We start from the raw sequence: 14,779 nt of genomic DNA, 5'->3' as shown, positions 1-14,779 counted from the left end.
ATTGTCGGCAATGATTGAGAGGAGAGTTAGGAAATCTTTGAGGTAAAGAGACTCCGCGGATATTATTTTACAGGGAACATTGCTGCAGTGAAGCAAGGTGAAGAACAGTCACAGATCTACCCAAAAACGTTGAAGCAGTCAGGTCCTCGATGGATTCAGAGTCCAGCTACAGTCGTCGTGGGTCGTCCTGATCCCCTCTCTGTCGCGCGCGCTCTCTACCCCGGCCCTGCGTCCGAGTCCTCTCCTCCTCCCCCTCTCTCCATTTCCTCCTCTCTGCTTGTCCTAGACGCTCCGGATGCCTTACTCCAACGTGATACTGGCAACAGTCGCCGACGTGGATGATGGGTACATTCAATCCATTATACTGCGAATGATTTGTGACTCAGATAAGAGCATCTAGGAACAGAAAGTGTGGCGTACTGGTCTTCGATCAACGGGTGGTCTTGCTCAGTGGATGCGCGTTCCGGAGCGCCGGTCTCCGCTTGTTCGTCCCATAGTTCCTCCAGCATACTTGTCAACACGACCTTCGGCTTCAGCAGGATGGTCGAGGATGTCTCCCATCGCCCATCCGCCCCGTCGGTTGACACCATGCGGTTCTCCTCACGGACCAGTCCGAGGTGTGTGGTGCAAAGAACCGGGTGCGGTTTCACGGCGCCTCTCGTGCGTTTCGGGCTAGCCCATTCGTCGTTCATACGATCAGGGTCGAACATGTCGCCGTTCTGCCCGACAACCGCGAAGCACTCCCGAGAGACAATGCGTTCTCCTGTAACGCGCTGGAATTCGAGCGCGAGACCCGTGATCTCGTGAAGGGCGTCGGAGAAGGCGCTTTTCACCTCTTCGAGGAGCTCCTGGGGCACCCCAGTAGTTCCGCAGGCAACGAGGATGTTGGTGATGTGCTCTGCTAGCGCGTCCGTCGCGATTGTCTGACATTCGACCTCTCCTGGCAGTAATTGCTTGACGTGGACGCGAGCCATAGCCCGCCATCTCCCCGCGACGGACTGAGGCTCTGAGGGCGACATGAGGGACTTGACAGCAAAAGCAATGCGCATGGTACGTACCACATTTCCTGATGAGCCTGTATATATGCTCAAGGAGCGACTGTCTATCTTCGAGACGGAAGTCCCAAGTAGCACATAGCCATTTCGTGTAGGCAACCATCGCAGCCTGAAGCGCGGTCTGCACTAGTACCGAATCCCCCTCATGGTTGACTGAACGAATGGCGACCACGAGCTTCGGGGAAAGCAGACTGGAACGCTCCAGCTCACTACACGCCTGGTCTGCATCGGCCCCTCGGGCGGTACGGTAGCGTCCTTGGAAGGCGTCGGACGCGCTCGCAGCCGTCTGGAAGATCCTTGAGTTCAAGTTCTCGAGGATCCGCTGCACCTCGCGATCCGGCACATCGTCTACCTTGGTCAGGTAGGCCTGAGCCTCCCGAAGCTCGGCGGACCTAGTCTCCAGGAGGACGGAGGCATCGCGCAGCTGTCGGTGCGCCAGCGACAGAGCATGCTCCAGCTGCCTAGCGTGGGACTGCTGTTGCTGGACGTGCGACTCCAGCTGAGCGACATGCGTCTTGAAACTCTCCCGCTCCTCCTTCCGTCGGGTTGCGACATCGCGTACCTCCGACTCGAGTGCACTTTCCCTCTCCCGGTGCTTCTCCAGTTCCGTATCTCGATCCTCCAACTGCGACTTGAGCGTGCTTACCATGCGCCTTGTTTCCCTTTCTCTCTCCTGACACTTCTCCAGCTCCGTGTCTCGATCCTGCAGCTCCGATTTGAGCGAATCGATCTTGCGCTTGGCATCCTCGATGGACAGGGCTGGCACGAGTGGACTTCGTTGTTCCTCATGTAGATGCTCTCTTGCGCTGGTAAGCGGGTCGGAGGAGCGATGACGCTTGGAAACGGCTGCCATGTAGTACCCGTAGGTGATGTGAAGGCAGTCTAACACAAAGTTCATGGTCTTTGGGGAGAGATCAGGCTGTCAATCGTCGTGAGCTCGAACAGTACTGAACTTCATACCTTCGGGCCCAGGTGGCGTGTTGCAGGAAAAAGCAACGAGGGTGCTGCCTCGCTCATGGGGACGAAGCGTCATCTACCCAGGTCCCGAACGTACGAGGAGCCGACTACCGCAGCAGCCATTGGGCACGCGTTTCATATACCTGAACACATGCCACACTCCATCGTATTGTGCGCGCTAGGGCTACGTCCCGAGGGCGCGGTGCTCTTCTTTGGACTAATCAGGTTGGGCCAGATGAAAGCTTGTCAACGACGCGTGCTGATCCGCACTCAGGCTACCGCAGCATCCATTGCCGTGCCTCCATGAAACGCCCGGCTCGTCGGTATAAGTCATTTCCGTGCATGAGACGACAGCCAGACCAGTGACTTCCTCCTCTTTACAGCATGCCTTCTCTGCAGCGGTACAGTGGGACCGTCCGCAAGCTTGTCCTTGGTATCGACGTTGGCACTACGTATTCCGGCATCGCCTATGCGATCCTGGATCCTGGTGAAGTCCCACAGATACTTGGTATCACTCGGTATGTTCCTAGCATATCGTATGTTAAAAACCGACTCATTGTTCACGTCATTCAGCTTTCCCGGACAGGAGGACCATGCCGGTGACTCTAAGATCCCCTCCATCCTTTATTACCGCAGAGACGGATCTGTTCACTCTGCCGGTGCTCAAGCTGCCGCGCCTGGTATGGACCTAGTGGCCGAAGATGAAGATCTGATTTTCGTTGAGTGGTGAGTGTCTCTTTGACAGTGCTGGTGACATTCATCCCGCCAACGCTTCTTTCTGCACCATAAGGTTCAAGCTGCATCTCCGCCCGGAACGGCTGGACTCTGCGGAGATCAGTCGCAGCGATCTTCCGCCTCTCCCACCCGGCAAGACAGTGGTGGACGTTTTCGCGGACTTCCTGCGTTATCTCTTCGAATGCGCCCAGAAGTATATCCGCGAAACACACGCAAATGGTGACAGTCTTTGGACGTCACTTGAAGACCGCATCGAGATCATCCTCTCGCACCCGAATGGGTGGGAGGGCCTGCAACAGGGAAAGATGCGCCATGCTGCTGTCCAAGGAGGTCTTGTCCCGAACACGCCCTCCGGCCACGGTCGCATCCACTTTGTTACCGAAGGCGAAGCGAGTCTCAATTTTTGTATTCAGAGCGGTCTCACGACCGAGTCCATAAGAGTGCGTCTACGCTCTCGTGTGGTGTGACGCTAAGTGACTTCTTACACTATACGACGTGCAGGAGGGGCAAGGTGTCATGATTGTCGATGCAGGAGGCGGCACGGTTGACGTCAGTAGTTATACTTTCCGGTCATTGTCTCCGGTCTCCGTCGAGGAGGTCACATCTCCGGATTGTGAGTGTTTCATGTGCCTGCCTAAAGGCAGTTCCACTCACATCTTTCAGGCATTCTTCAAGGATCCACGCGGGTGAACGTCAGAGCTGAGAAGTTTCTCAAAGGTATGCCTGTCTGTGCGACTTGAAGAAACCGACAACTTCGCAGGCTGATATGGTTCTCAGAGACACTGCAGTCATCGGCTTACGGCAACGACGAAGACATCAAATCCATGTTGGAATACTTCAACGACTCCACGAAGCCTGTGTTCAAGGACGAGAGAGAGTCGTCGTACATCAAGTTTGGTACTATGAGCTGCAACGATCCACAGTACAACATACGGCGTGGTCGACTGACGCTATCGGGGTGAGTTAAGTATTGCGCTCTCGGACCGCTACGTTGCGTCGCACTTACTTACCTCTTGTAATCTGAGGTCTGACATGGTCTCCTTTTTCCAACCATGCCTTGATGGGATTGTCGGCATCGTACAGAAGCAGCAGGAAGGCGCGACAAGAATATTGGCGGTGTGTCACCATTTGGCGGCCATAGGAGTGAATCGTCGCTAAAGAGGCTATTTAGACTGTCTTCTTAGTTGGCGGGTTTGCCGCGAGTCCTTGGCTTTACTCCTCGCTTAAGAAGAAGCTCGCCGACTTGGGAGTCACTCTGTGTCGTCCAGATTCCCACACGTCAGTCCTGCATTGATACTACGTGATTGAGCTCCTGACCCTCCTCGCAGGAACAAAGCCGTGGCAAATGGCGCCGTCTCCTTCTATCTCGAACACTTCGTCTCCGCTCGAGTGATGAAGATGACCTACGGTGCGGAGATTGTTGTCGACTATCGTGCTGACGATCCAGAGCACTACGCTCGTCGCCACTCCCTCTTTGTCCGTCCTTCGGGGAAGACTGTTGTGAGACATGGCTATTCTCCCATTCTCAAGAAGGTTAGTCAGTCTTACACCCTGCTTCAGTGTTGTCTACTGATCAGTCGGTTCGATACCAGAGGACTCTTGTGCGCGAGAACGAAGAGGTGTCTCAGCCATACAACATTGAGGCGCACGACCCAAGGACCCTCGACAGCATCGTACAGGACGTCCTCGTCTACAGAGGCAGAGACAAAGACCCGCGCTGGGTCGACGGCGAGCCGGGTAAGTCTTTCATGTCGTAGCTAACATGTAAAATCCACTGTCCGTGTCTGACGCTGAATCTTCGGATAGAGCTTTATACGTCTCTCTGCACTATCTACGCCGACACATCGAAGGTTGCACGACGACCTCTTTCTGGACCGAATGGCACATACTACGAGCAGGACTTCAAGATCGTTCTCCTTTGTGGGCTCACCGAGCTACAAGCGCAACTCAGCTGGATCGAGAATGTGAGTGTCTCCATCACTATGGCTGATGTGCGTTAGGCAGGATTTATGCTGACGAAGCGGGAACTTCAGGGAGTCGAAAAACGGTGCGTCGAGCCAGTGCCTCTCTGTTTCCGTCCTTCTCCTGACTTGACTTGACCTCAGCGGCCCAGCTAGGATCGTGTACGACGACGACCTCCAAGTTTCCGCTTGATCTCATGGGGGACATATCGTAGCCATGCGTGTCACTGTTTTTTGAACAACACAGTAATCTCGAAGATCCATTTTTGCCCACTTGTTCTCCTTCATTCGCCTCGAAGAGGTAGTATGGATGCATGCAGTGTACGTAGGTGTGTTTGTATTCCGTAATACATCCGGATCGATGCTTTGATCGAGCGGATTAAGTTCAGGCGTTCAACCGCAGTATCATTGGCGCGTCCATTATATCATGACCCATTGGCCGCCCTTGCACTTCATTCATCTTCTGTGGTTGCAACTTCACGACGCAGCCACAGCACCTTCCTGCTCGAGTCGTTGTCGCTATTCCAATATTGCATTTCCAACTTGAACATTGGAATCATGGACCCAGAGTACGCTGCAGCTCTCGCGGCGAGCGCCGCAAATGCGCCTGCGGCCTTCCAGTCCAAGTCTCCGACGATAAAGGAGCTCAGGGATGGCTTCGTTCAGGCTGTCACCATTTCACACAGGAAGTACCATGAAGCTCGCCTTCCGCCTGGTGAGTTCTATTTTTTATCGTGTTCGACTCGCCCTGACACGACAGTCTCACAGCATCTAGCTACGTGGTAGAAGACAAGTTCATTCCTGGACCCGGCGGAGATATACTCGTACGCTGCGTCGTGCCTGTTGTCGAGGACAAAGATCGGAAGTTCCCTGTCATGCTCTGGATCCACGGCGGAGGTACAATACTCGTTCTGGCACGCAGTACAACGCTGACCCACGTTAGGTGGGTGCGTCGGAGATATCGAGATCGACGATTATCACCTCCGCCGGATCAGCGTCGACCTCCAACTCGTCACTGTTAACGTGGAATACCGGTGAGTGTCTCTTTGCCGTTAACCAGCTATTCGGCTTGTAAAGGCCTCCCCCCATCCACAGTCTAGCTCCGGAGCACCCCTTCCCCGCAGCAAACGACGACTGCTACGCTGCTCTCAAATGGGCGAGTCTGTCCCGCTTTGGTCCACCTTCCTACGTATCGCTGAACACCACCTTAGATCGCAGACAATGCGCCTAGTCTGAAGGCCGACCTCTCCCAGGGCTTCCTAATTGGCGGCCATTCGAAGGGCGGGAACCTCACTGCCATGCTCACGCACGTCGCTCGCGACGATCCCTTCTTCGAGGGCCGTCAGGTCACGGGGCAGCTCCTCCGTGAGCCCGCTGTGATCGATTCCGAGTCTGCCTCAGTCCCGGAGATGTACGTAATCTCTGGCCTTTGAGGAGGCGCACGCTCTCACTCGGGGGGCGGATATTGCCACGAAACAGGTACAAGGCCGATTACAAGTCCATGGATGAGAACGGGAACAATCCCCCGCTCGCACGCCACATGATCAAGTATTTCCGACGTGAGTCATCTCGCTCTTGATAGTGATAGAAGACGAGATGATTTATTCACACACTCACACATGCACTGCGGCCGGAGCAGAAATGCAAGGCGCTCCGCCGACGGACCCGCGCTACGCTCCCCTCCTATTCCCATCCCACGCTGGCCTTCCCCCGGCGTACATCCAGGTCCTAGGCCTCGACCCACTCCGAGACGACGGCATCGTCTATGAGAAGGCTTTGCGTATGGCAGGCGTGCGGACTAAGATAGACTTGTAGGTGCCCAGTTGCGCTATTGAATAGCGAGGCTGACGGTAGGCGCACAGGTATCCGGGAGTCAGCCATGGCTTTCATATGAGCTTCCCGGATATCAAGCTCGCGGAGAAGACTAGAGAGGACGTTAATAAGGGTTTGAAGTGGCTTCTGGGAAGGGCAGAGTGATGGCGATGAATGAGAGAAGTACCTGTTATGGTGGCGGAATGCAATTGAATGTGTTTGAGACCCATCATGTTATCTTCAAACAGAGAATTTGCCAACAGTGCTAGTCAAGCCATGAACGTAGTGCAGTAAGAGCCTCCGTGACGAGTTGAAGTCGAGCGGAGCCACGTCACCGCCATGCTCGCGAGCGGTTGTTTGTTCACGTTAGGATCCAAAGCTATTGGCTTCCCGATCCAGATCTGTTCCTCTCTGGGGCTTCAGCCACGTCTTCTCACTTCACTTCATAGCTACCTCATCCACGCTCGTATAACTCGGCACAAGAACTCTGTAGCTCATTTTATTGATACCGACCCTTTCAAACTTCAAGCATCTGGAAACTAGCACATAAGGTCGTCATAGCATAAAGATTAAAAGAGTAACAGCAGAATATAGTGAGGGATATCGTAGAAGATTCAGCAACGGTCACGCCGACGGCTCAGCCGTAGACGGGCTAGGGTCCTCCTCGTCCACAAGTCCCAGCTCATACACGATCGTATCGAGCACAACCTTCGGCTTGAGAAGCATCGTAGTCACCACCCCGTCTTCCGCTCCTGCCCCCGCCCCATCCTCTGCGCCCTCCGTCTCCGTGGCAGCGTCGACCTTCTCGGAACGCCGCAGGCCGAGGTCCACGGTGGAGAGGACGCGGGGGACTATGCCAGGCGGGCCAGCAGCGACGATCTCGCCGTTGTAGATGTCCTCCATCTGCGCAGTGTCATAGACCTCGTCGATGCGCACGACGAGGACTTCATAGTCGCAGGAGGTGACTTCTTCGCCGATCGTGCGCTGCAGCTCGAGCGCGGTCCGAACGATCGTCTCGAGGTGGGACGTGTACGTGGCGCAGATGTCGTCGGAGGACGTGGAAGAGCCGGCGACGGTGAGCAGGTCGGCGATACGTTCGGCCAGCTGGTGTGCGAAACCCGTGGCGAGGTCGCGTCCGTTGTACAGGCGCTGCTTCGAGTACTTCCGGGCATGGGAACGCCACTGCGCACAAGCGAGCTGCGACTCTGCGACACGAAGCTTCAGCGAGGCCGGTAACGCTGAGGCAGATGGTGGATGCTACGCACCTGACCGGCGCATCTGCTTGTACACGCCCGTGAAGACAGACTTGCTCTGGTGCTGGAAGTCCCACGCGGAAGCGATCTCCGCTGCGAAGCCGACCATGTCAGCCTTGAGCGCGATGTCAATGAGGATCGGGTCTTCCTGGTGTTGGATGGTCTCGAGGAGCTCGGCCATGACCGGGCCCACTGCCTCGCGTGCGCGGTCGAACGCAGGCGTGACCCTGTCCGGGTCAGGTGTCTCCGCGACGCGGAATGCGTTCGTGACCTGGGAGGCGACCTCGGAGATCTCGAGGTTCAATGTCCGGACCATGTGGAGGACGACATCATCGAAGGTGGACGTTGGCGGGTGTACAGCCGGTAGCTCCGTGAGCTGCCCACTAGCCTCCTCGGCCACCCGCGAAGCATGTGCTGACTCCGAAGGAGCCACGCGCTCGTCGCGGAGGTGAGCATGTAGATCGCGGATCTGCTCTCGTTGCGCCAACAGTTCGTCTTCCTTCTCCTTGAGCGCTGCGTCTTTCCTTGTCAGCTCGGCTCGCGCGAGCCCTTCCATCCGCCACCAAAAACGCGTCTCGTTCCGCGTGTTCTCGACCGCGTCGTCCGCCCTGCTACGCTCTGCCGCCACCTGCTTGAGCAGCTTCTCGCGCTCTGCCCGCGCCTCGTCCGCATCCTTCCGCAGCTGGGCGTTCTGCTCGCGCATCCGGTGCGCGACCACGCCTACGTAGCCTATGGCCGTAAGGAGAAACGCGAACTTCGCGACCATCGCGAAGGGAAATGGTGATCGTGAACTGGGCATTGCGCGTGAAGAGGGTGAGCTGGGGTCGTGTCGTGTCGTTCAATGACAAAGGGGAGGGTGGCCACGTTCGTGTTCGGGTTCCATTAGAGATACGTGAAAGGGGGAGGGGGAGAGGAGGGCCATCGCGCTGGACCAAGAGATATTGTATGTATGACGACACGCGTCCTCCGCCCGTCTGTGCAGTGCCCCCGTCAAAATAGCGCGCCGCGCGGCGTGTGTGCCGCCTGGTTGATGGACGCGGAGACACATGTCTCGGCCCCTGGATGCAGAGGGTGGAGGCCGGCTGGCACAGTGTTCGGGACGCGGCTCGTGCGGAGAGAGCAGTCATGACGCAGGTGCTGCTTGATGGATGGAGGAGGCCATAGGCTATTCCGCGCCTTCTGGAGAGAGAAGGACGTGCGAGGTTCCATTTAGCGTTTAGACCCCGACGGACATGCGAGCTCCTGGAGCTAGTGACACTCACGATGAGGTCTCGACGCACGCCGGAAATGCGTGGCTTCTACGAGTATCAGCCTTGCGGCGGAGAGCGGCGTTCGGATCCGGCTTCCGCCAACGTGAGAGCCTGTGCGTGTAGTCCACGCGGCGGCGGCAGGGACATGGGGGATACCGTCTTGTCGATCTTGTGGAAGGCGAGTGAGAAATCGGGATAGAGTGGAACATCAGTCATGAGCCACCTAGGCTAGCAGATACATCGATCTGACAGAGCCCCTCGCCCATTATCCTCTGCAGTCACTTGCATGTGCGTGTCCGGCCAAGAAATCGCACCTATCAATTCAAAATACCTTTTCAGTAACTGAACTCGCCCACAGTCTCAGAATAAACGCACCACCTATGATCCCTGCACTTAGAACTACGCCATCTAACCGGATACCGACGCCACAGGCGGATGTCGCCTATTGGAAACGTCCCTGTGTGACCTTGTTTGGTGATGGAAGCGGCCACATGGGAAGAGAGTGCGAGAGGTGGACGCTGTTCCTATTCATTGTTGAAGACGACCACGAGGTACTCAGCAAGCGAATCGACCGGAGCTCGTGCTTCGGAGGAAGCTGAGCATCATGAGAGTGCGTGGTTGTTGCCGAGTTGACGAATGGCGGCATACGCTTCTCCCAGACGATGCGCCTATAGGATCTCTCCCGCGTTCATTATACCTAATCGCCGCTCTTGTCGATACAAGGAAGCCGTGCTCAGAGTCGAAGCGACGACGGTGGCCCGGGTATCCTGTCGTGAAACTTCATTTGAAGAGTTCTGTCAGGGGAATGGTGTCAGCCAGTACTTGATCATCCTCAGTTACCAGACCATACTTACATTGACATTGAATGGGCTCGTCCTGAAGGTCGTTGGTGTCGGACCTCGAGTCGGTGGAGGGTGTACCGTAATAAATGGGTGTCCGAGAAAGACGGACTAGACTTGCATTCAAACTCCGATGTTCCCACCATGCTTACTAGCGCTTTTGTATGAGTACACCCTCAACTTGGACTCCGAGGAGGTACTGAGCTCCTGGTTCATGAGCTGGAACCACGATGTCGTATCGTGCACTGCATAAATCTGCTCTACGACAAACAGCACCGACTCTCCATATCCTCATGTTTTCGGACTCGGAGACTGCAACATACCTACGCCAGTAGAAACTGTCGCTACTTCAAGTTCAAGCTCGGAGGAACTGGCCGGTATTACACTGGCCTATTATCGTGTCAGGGCTGTTAGGAGTCAATGTGATGAGTACCTATGCTCGATCTGCTGTATGTTTTTTGCTTTCTTACCTTCGATTTTTTGTCTAAGGACGTTGACGTTCCAGCTTAGCCGCGTCCTCTCACCTGTGAGCGTGGAGGACAGGACTACTACAACACTCCGAGTCATCTCCCCGTACTACGACAGGGAGGTATGCAACTTTAGTATTCCATCCTCGTATCACGCCATGGATCCCGAGTTCGCTGCCGCACTGAAGGCTGAAGTTGCGGCCAATACGCCCGCGCCATTTCGTTCGTCCGCGATCGAAGGGATCAGAGCGGGTTTTGTTGAGCGCGCATTACGGAGAAAAAGGACGTACATGAACAGCGGCTTCCCTCAGGTGAGTATCGACTCTCGAGTTACAAGGCTTGCGTTCATAGCGTTCCTGTACCATCCAAGTTCGCCGATGACTTCCTCACTCGATTTGTGCCCATCTGATCAATCAACGCATGGAACAGGGGTGTAGGGTGCTCCTCGACATACCCGCTCTTTCCAACTTTGCTGTACCACTCGCACGCGGGATCTACCACTAGCATACATTCGTGTCATGGCCCTCGACCCGCTGCAATCCGACCGTATTCTATACGAGAAGGCCTTACGCGCTGCATGGGATTGAAACACACAGTGCGTATATCTCTCACGCCCGTTTCTGAGTTCTAGGTTAGAATGTACAGACATCCCCCGGCCGATGAGGCATCCCCGTCCGATGAGGCAGTTTACCAAATCAAGGCATGAAGCGCCCGCGTAAGTAACAACGCTGGTGCATCTCTGAGCGCAACGTGTCGCAATCAGAGCACAGAGCGTCGGAGGGCTCATATAGTGGAGCTACAGTCGCGTTCAAAGTCGAACAAGAGAGCAGAACATAAACATGACAGGACGTCGTTGGCGCTTATACGGGCGCTCCCAGTATCCAACCTGCCTAATCGGGTAATGCCTCATCAGACGGGGATGCCTCATCGTTTGGAAGTGATTGTCGCATCACGTGCCAAGCCGGTGGCTGGCCGTGTTTGTTCTTGCTAGGATCCCAAGCCGATAGCCTCCCGATCCGATCTCTGCGCGCTCGCGTCCCTACTTCGGCGGCAACCCGTATTCTCACCTCTTCTTTGCCTTCCTCTCCATCTCTCGAGCCCATATGTCCCACAAAATGCCCATATGACGATCCCAATGCCACAGACACAGACTTGAGGACGCATTGGAAGTACACGGACGGACACACGAGGATGGATGGATCGCCATTGGTTTGGATGCAAGCTTACGATTCGGCTGCTGGCCCCTTTAAAAATTTCCTTCTCTCATATCCCGCGTAGGAGCGACACGGCCTCGCGGATGCCTGCTCGAGATGAGTGGATGCCCGGTTACCGGATGCCCGCGAGAGAGCGGATGTCTCTGTTCGCGATCGTCGTCGCATACCGCGGCATGGCCCATGATCGCTGTTCTGCTTTGCTCGGTGGTCCTCCGCGTACATACGCCTCACCCCGACAACGACGACGTCTCCCGTGCTCGACGACACCTTCGATGTTGGACTACGTCGTTCTGGAGCTTGACGGCGACCAGGTCATTTCAGCGGTTCAGCTCACACCTTGCGGCTACCTCGGTTGTACCTGTATGTCGTCCCGCCGATATGTCGAGCAGCTTGTCAGACTCATATACGACAACTCTCCGGTGTAGGTCATGTCGTTCCATGCATGCGCTAGGAGTTTGCGCCTTCGGCTCGGTCTGCAGACGTTAAATACTTCCGCCAGGACGCATGCTGTACGTACGTTGCACATGCAGACATTGCTCGTCGAGAATACACCCACGTTACGCACGGACAATCGTCCCCAGTTGGCATGCAGAACGCTACGCAGCCAGAAGAGCTGTCTGACATCTCCCGGACGAGTCGGTGATCCCCTCCGACCGTCGTCGTGCTTGAGATGTCTCCCGGGGTTGCTCCTGTGTTCCGCGACTACGTACATACCTCGTGTCCAGCGCGTGGACATGCGACAATACATGCATTGTCTAATGGTTCCGGACGAGGGTTTCCTCATGTATGATGCTCCTCCCACAACATAACATGCGACTCTATATGGTTGCCATCCTCTCGCATAGTCATCTCGAATGAACGAACTCAGGAAGGCCCATGATCTCGCCAGATGACAGGCCTCCCCGACCTGTGTAGTCGTCTACGTATAGACTCATCGGAGGAATGTCGCCGTTGGATATATCTACGGGCTCTCACAGGACGGCAACTGCGTCTATGACTCTTAGCGAACGCCGTCTGTTCAGACCTTGGGAACCCTGATGGGGCTACCGGCTGTTCAGGTTGGCTCGCTGGCGTGCTGGCGGTCCACCTACGACCAGTCGAGAGAGATGCGGTAGATGCTGTCTGCTGTCTAAGTGAGGCTCGTGGGAAGCTGTTTCGCTGAACGGCTTCCCGAACACGGTCCTTCTCCGAGTCCTCCCTGGCGATGTGCATGCATGGCGGCACCGTCCGTTGACACAGGATACTGAATCCCGAGAGCGGAGGATCTTGAATAATTTCAAGGCAGCATAACGGCGGGAACAGCTTTACCAGGTCTGCATCGTTCAAACATAAAACCATAGCAACATGAATGGCAGCGTGGACACGAGCTGAGGATGATGTCTTTGACGATGTCTCGCTTCATGCGACTGTCTAGTTTGCAAACTGATAACCAACCCGAACGGCCTACGAAGCTTGTCAAGAGCTCGCTCGCTCTGGCTCCATTCCTCTTTGAACTTCCAGAGAGAAGCCGACTTCCGAGGCCTACACGACGCTCAGTAGCCACCTCAGGCCATCCCGTGCCTCACGGTCCTGCTTCCGAGCCGCAGCAGAGTCAAAGAAATAGTAGTGGAACCCATGCAGGGTACCGCGGTTCCTTGAGATCCCAACAAAATCAGCGTCCAAAATCGAGAGTCTCGGATGATCGTTCCCGGACTTACTGGATGAGCTGTGTCTTGACACCAGCCGCACGAAGAGCCTTCTCGTACACGATGCCGTCGTCGTGCAAGGGGTCGCACTCTTGTACCTGTATGAACGCCGGAGGGAGGCCTGCATGCGAGGGCGCCATGAGCGGGTATGTGCCCACATCAGTCGGCGGAGCCCCGTACATGTCTACCCAGCGACGCGTACAGAGAAAGAGAGAGAGATCAGAACCCCTCGTATGCACAATCACGTGAACACCGGATAGAACTCGTACCTAGGAGCAGCCTGCACAGCTCACTACTGAGCAACGGCGTGCCAGAGTTCTTCTCGAAGGCGTGGAAGTCCGCCTTATACTCCTCGGGGTACGCATCCGGGTGACAGACGACAGGCTCCTGGAGCCACTGCCCAGTGACATGGTTCGTGCTGAAGAAGGGATCGTCCCGAGCCTTGAGCGCAACGCCGGCTGCTAGGCTTCCCCCTGCGGACTCTCCCCCCACGAGGAATCCCTTCTTGAGGTCCACACGAAGGTTGGAGGCGTGCTCTGCCACCTATAATGATGACGATTGCATCGCGGTTTTTTTTTCTCAAGTTAGGGCAGCGAGAAAGAGCAGAGGGAGGAGGAGGGCCTGCTCACCCATTTTAGGGCTTTGTAGCTGTCGTCGAATGCCGTCGGGAAGGGGTATTCCGGGGCCAGTCTGCCAGCATGCAACATCAGACCCTGCATCAGAGAAAGGGTTGAAACTCACCTATACTCGACGTTCACAATGACGAGCTGCAGCTCGATGCTGACGGTACGGAGGTGATAGTCGTCCATGGTGACGTCGCTCACGACCCATCCTGTGTTCAAGGCCGTCAGATCGGACTCGGCCCTAGTCAGAGATGCACTCACCGCCGCCATGGTACCATACGAGCACAGGAAACGTCTCGTTCTCCTGACTGAGTGGCCTGACAACCCTCGCGAGGATATCCCCGCCCTCAACGGGGACGCGCATATCGTCGACCACATACAACTTGCCTGCGGACGAGGGTAGGCACGATCAGCAGAAACTTAGGCGCACCAGACTATATACACACGCACCTTCAGCGTCCTCGGGCAGCTTCTGCGCGTAATACTTCGTGTAGGCAGCATTAGGTTCAATGAGCTCCTGACGCGCATGCTCGATCTCGGAGACACCTTCGGGAGGCGGCGGGGGATTCGTTAGAGCTGGTGTCGCGGCGAGCGCAGCAGCGATCTCGGCATCAAGGTTCAGGTTCATTGTGAATCGTCGATGCCAGGTGACGGCGTTGCTCTGTGGAGAACCTGGAAGTCCGGGGGGGGCCGGTGAATTCAGTTCCTGCGTTGCCCTGATAAGTACCTGATGAGGCGAAGTCCTTGTTAGATCACCAAATGGGTCCTTAGTCAGCGGGGAAGTAGGCCGTTGGGCACAAGAAAATCAAAAGTCGTTCGAGCCAAGCAGGTAACGGGATTACCTATGATTGCGGGACGCGATTATCCGATCGTCACGAGGCTCGAGCTTACCCTCTGTGCGACAGAACGAATAGTCGTTTCGGCGTAT

The 14,779-nt window shown here is 55.8% G+C and overlaps 5 protein-coding genes across 5 annotated transcripts; 2 read left to right on the top strand and 3 right to left on the bottom strand.

Moving 5' to 3' along the window:
- Positions 1–16: 16 nt before the first annotated feature.
- On the bottom strand, positions 17–2,118 carry L226DRAFT_539128 (uncharacterized protein). The gene is made up of 4 exons (XM_067681631.1): positions 2,016–2,118; positions 1,059–1,956; positions 421–1,006; positions 17–364 (listed from the first exon to the last, which is right to left on the bottom strand). The coding sequence occupies exons 2-4, from the start codon at positions 1,951–1,953 to the stop codon at positions 352–354; spliced, it is 1,494 nt and encodes a 497-aa protein (XP_067530665.1). The 5' UTR covers positions 1,954–1,956; positions 2,016–2,118; the 3' UTR covers positions 17–351.
- Positions 2,119–2,333: 215 nt separating this feature from the next.
- On the top strand, positions 2,334–5,074 carry L226DRAFT_493295 (uncharacterized protein). Its single transcript, XM_067677428.1, has 13 exons — positions 2,334–2,530; positions 2,586–2,738; positions 2,803–3,187; positions 3,249–3,360; positions 3,411–3,464; positions 3,525–3,705; positions 3,773–3,863; positions 3,919–4,025; positions 4,076–4,280; positions 4,340–4,484; positions 4,554–4,711; positions 4,781–4,794; positions 4,853–5,074. Exons 1-13 carry the CDS (start codon positions 2,397–2,399, stop codon positions 4,899–4,901), a joined length of 1,788 nt encoding a protein of 595 aa, XP_067530664.1. The 5' UTR covers positions 2,334–2,396; the 3' UTR covers positions 4,902–5,074.
- An 84-nt stretch (positions 5,075–5,158) lies between these two features.
- Positions 5,159–6,691, top strand: L226DRAFT_539125 (uncharacterized protein). The gene is made up of 8 exons (XM_067681630.1): positions 5,159–5,423; positions 5,477–5,605; positions 5,652–5,742; positions 5,804–5,864; positions 5,920–6,119; positions 6,188–6,267; positions 6,348–6,519; positions 6,571–6,691. The coding sequence occupies exons 1-8, from the start codon at positions 5,267–5,269 to the stop codon at positions 6,683–6,685; spliced, it is 1,005 nt and encodes a 334-aa protein (XP_067530663.1). The 5' UTR covers positions 5,159–5,266; the 3' UTR covers positions 6,686–6,691.
- A 453-nt stretch (positions 6,692–7,144) lies between these two features.
- L226DRAFT_470729 (uncharacterized protein) lies at positions 7,145–8,329 on the bottom strand (the record flags this gene model as incomplete). The annotated part of the gene is made up of 2 exons (XM_067676331.1): positions 7,145–7,725; positions 7,786–8,329. The coding sequence occupies 2 exons, from the start codon at positions 8,327–8,329 to the stop codon at positions 7,145–7,147; spliced, it is 1,125 nt and encodes a 374-aa protein (XP_067530662.1).
- Positions 8,330–12,834: 4,505 nt separating this feature from the next.
- L226DRAFT_616336 (uncharacterized protein) lies at positions 12,835–14,572 on the bottom strand. The gene is made up of 7 exons (XM_067686893.1): positions 14,302–14,572; positions 14,113–14,238; positions 13,970–14,060; positions 13,858–13,918; positions 13,498–13,771; positions 13,241–13,412; positions 12,835–13,176 (listed from the first exon to the last, which is right to left on the bottom strand). The coding sequence occupies exons 1-7, from the start codon at positions 14,477–14,479 to the stop codon at positions 13,065–13,067; spliced, it is 1,014 nt and encodes a 337-aa protein (XP_067530661.1). The 5' UTR covers positions 14,480–14,572; the 3' UTR covers positions 12,835–13,064.
- Between the last annotated feature and the right edge of the window lie 207 nt (positions 14,573–14,779).

The sequence above is a fragment of the Lentinus tigrinus genome, assembly GCF_003813185.1.
Source record: "Lentinus tigrinus ALCF2SS1-7 unplaced genomic scaffold L226scaffold_40, whole genome shotgun sequence".
Lineage (NCBI taxonomy): Eukaryota > Fungi > Basidiomycota > Agaricomycetes > Polyporales > Polyporaceae > Lentinus > Lentinus tigrinus.
The sequence above is the reverse complement of the archived record's forward strand: the minus strand, read 5'-3'. Positions and strand labels throughout refer to the sequence as shown.

What these genes read in the sequence shown, in the direction of transcription:
- L226DRAFT_539128 (XM_067681631.1), bottom strand. Translation starts at nt 1,953, where the DNA reads ATGAACTTTGTGTTAGACTGCCTTCACATCACCTACGGGTACTACATG. An exon ending in CAGGCTCATCAGGAAATGTG is followed by an intron (nt 1,007 to 1,058) that starts GTACGTACCATG and finishes TGTCGCCCTCAG; the next exon opens with AGCCTCAGTCCGTCGCGGGG.
- L226DRAFT_493295 (XM_067677428.1), top strand. Translation starts at nt 2,397, where the DNA reads ATGCCTTCTCTGCAGCGGTACAGTGGGACCGTCCGCAAGCTTGTCCTT. An exon ending in CAGATACTTGGTATCACTCG is followed by an intron (nt 2,531 to 2,585) that starts GTATGTTCCTAG and finishes CACGTCATTCAG; the next exon opens with CTTTCCCGGACAGGAGGACC. An exon ending in TCACGACCGAGTCCATAAGA is followed by an intron (nt 3,188 to 3,248) that starts GTGCGTCTACGC and finishes TACGACGTGCAG; the next exon opens with GAGGGGCAAGGTGTCATGAT.
- L226DRAFT_539125 (XM_067681630.1), top strand. Translation starts at nt 5,267, where the DNA reads ATGGACCCAGAGTACGCTGCAGCTCTCGCGGCGAGCGCCGCAAATGCG. An exon ending in ACTGTTAACGTGGAATACCG is followed by an intron (nt 5,743 to 5,803) that starts GTGAGTGTCTCT and finishes CCCCATCCACAG; the next exon opens with TCTAGCTCCGGAGCACCCCT. An exon ending in GCTACGCTGCTCTCAAATGG is followed by an intron (nt 5,865 to 5,919) that starts GCGAGTCTGTCC and finishes ACACCACCTTAG; the next exon opens with ATCGCAGACAATGCGCCTAG.
- L226DRAFT_616336 (XM_067686893.1), bottom strand. Translation starts at nt 14,479, where the DNA reads ATGAACCTGAACCTTGATGCCGAGATCGCTGCTGCGCTCGCCGCGACA. An exon ending in ATTGTGAACGTCGAGTATAG is followed by an intron (nt 13,919 to 13,969) that starts GTGAGTTTCAAC and finishes GCATGCTGGCAG; the next exon opens with ACTGGCCCCGGAATACCCCT. An exon ending in GCTGTGCAGGCTGCTCCTAG is followed by an intron (nt 13,413 to 13,497) that starts GTACGAGTTCTA and finishes GTCGCTGGGTAG; the next exon opens with ACATGTACGGGGCTCCGCCG.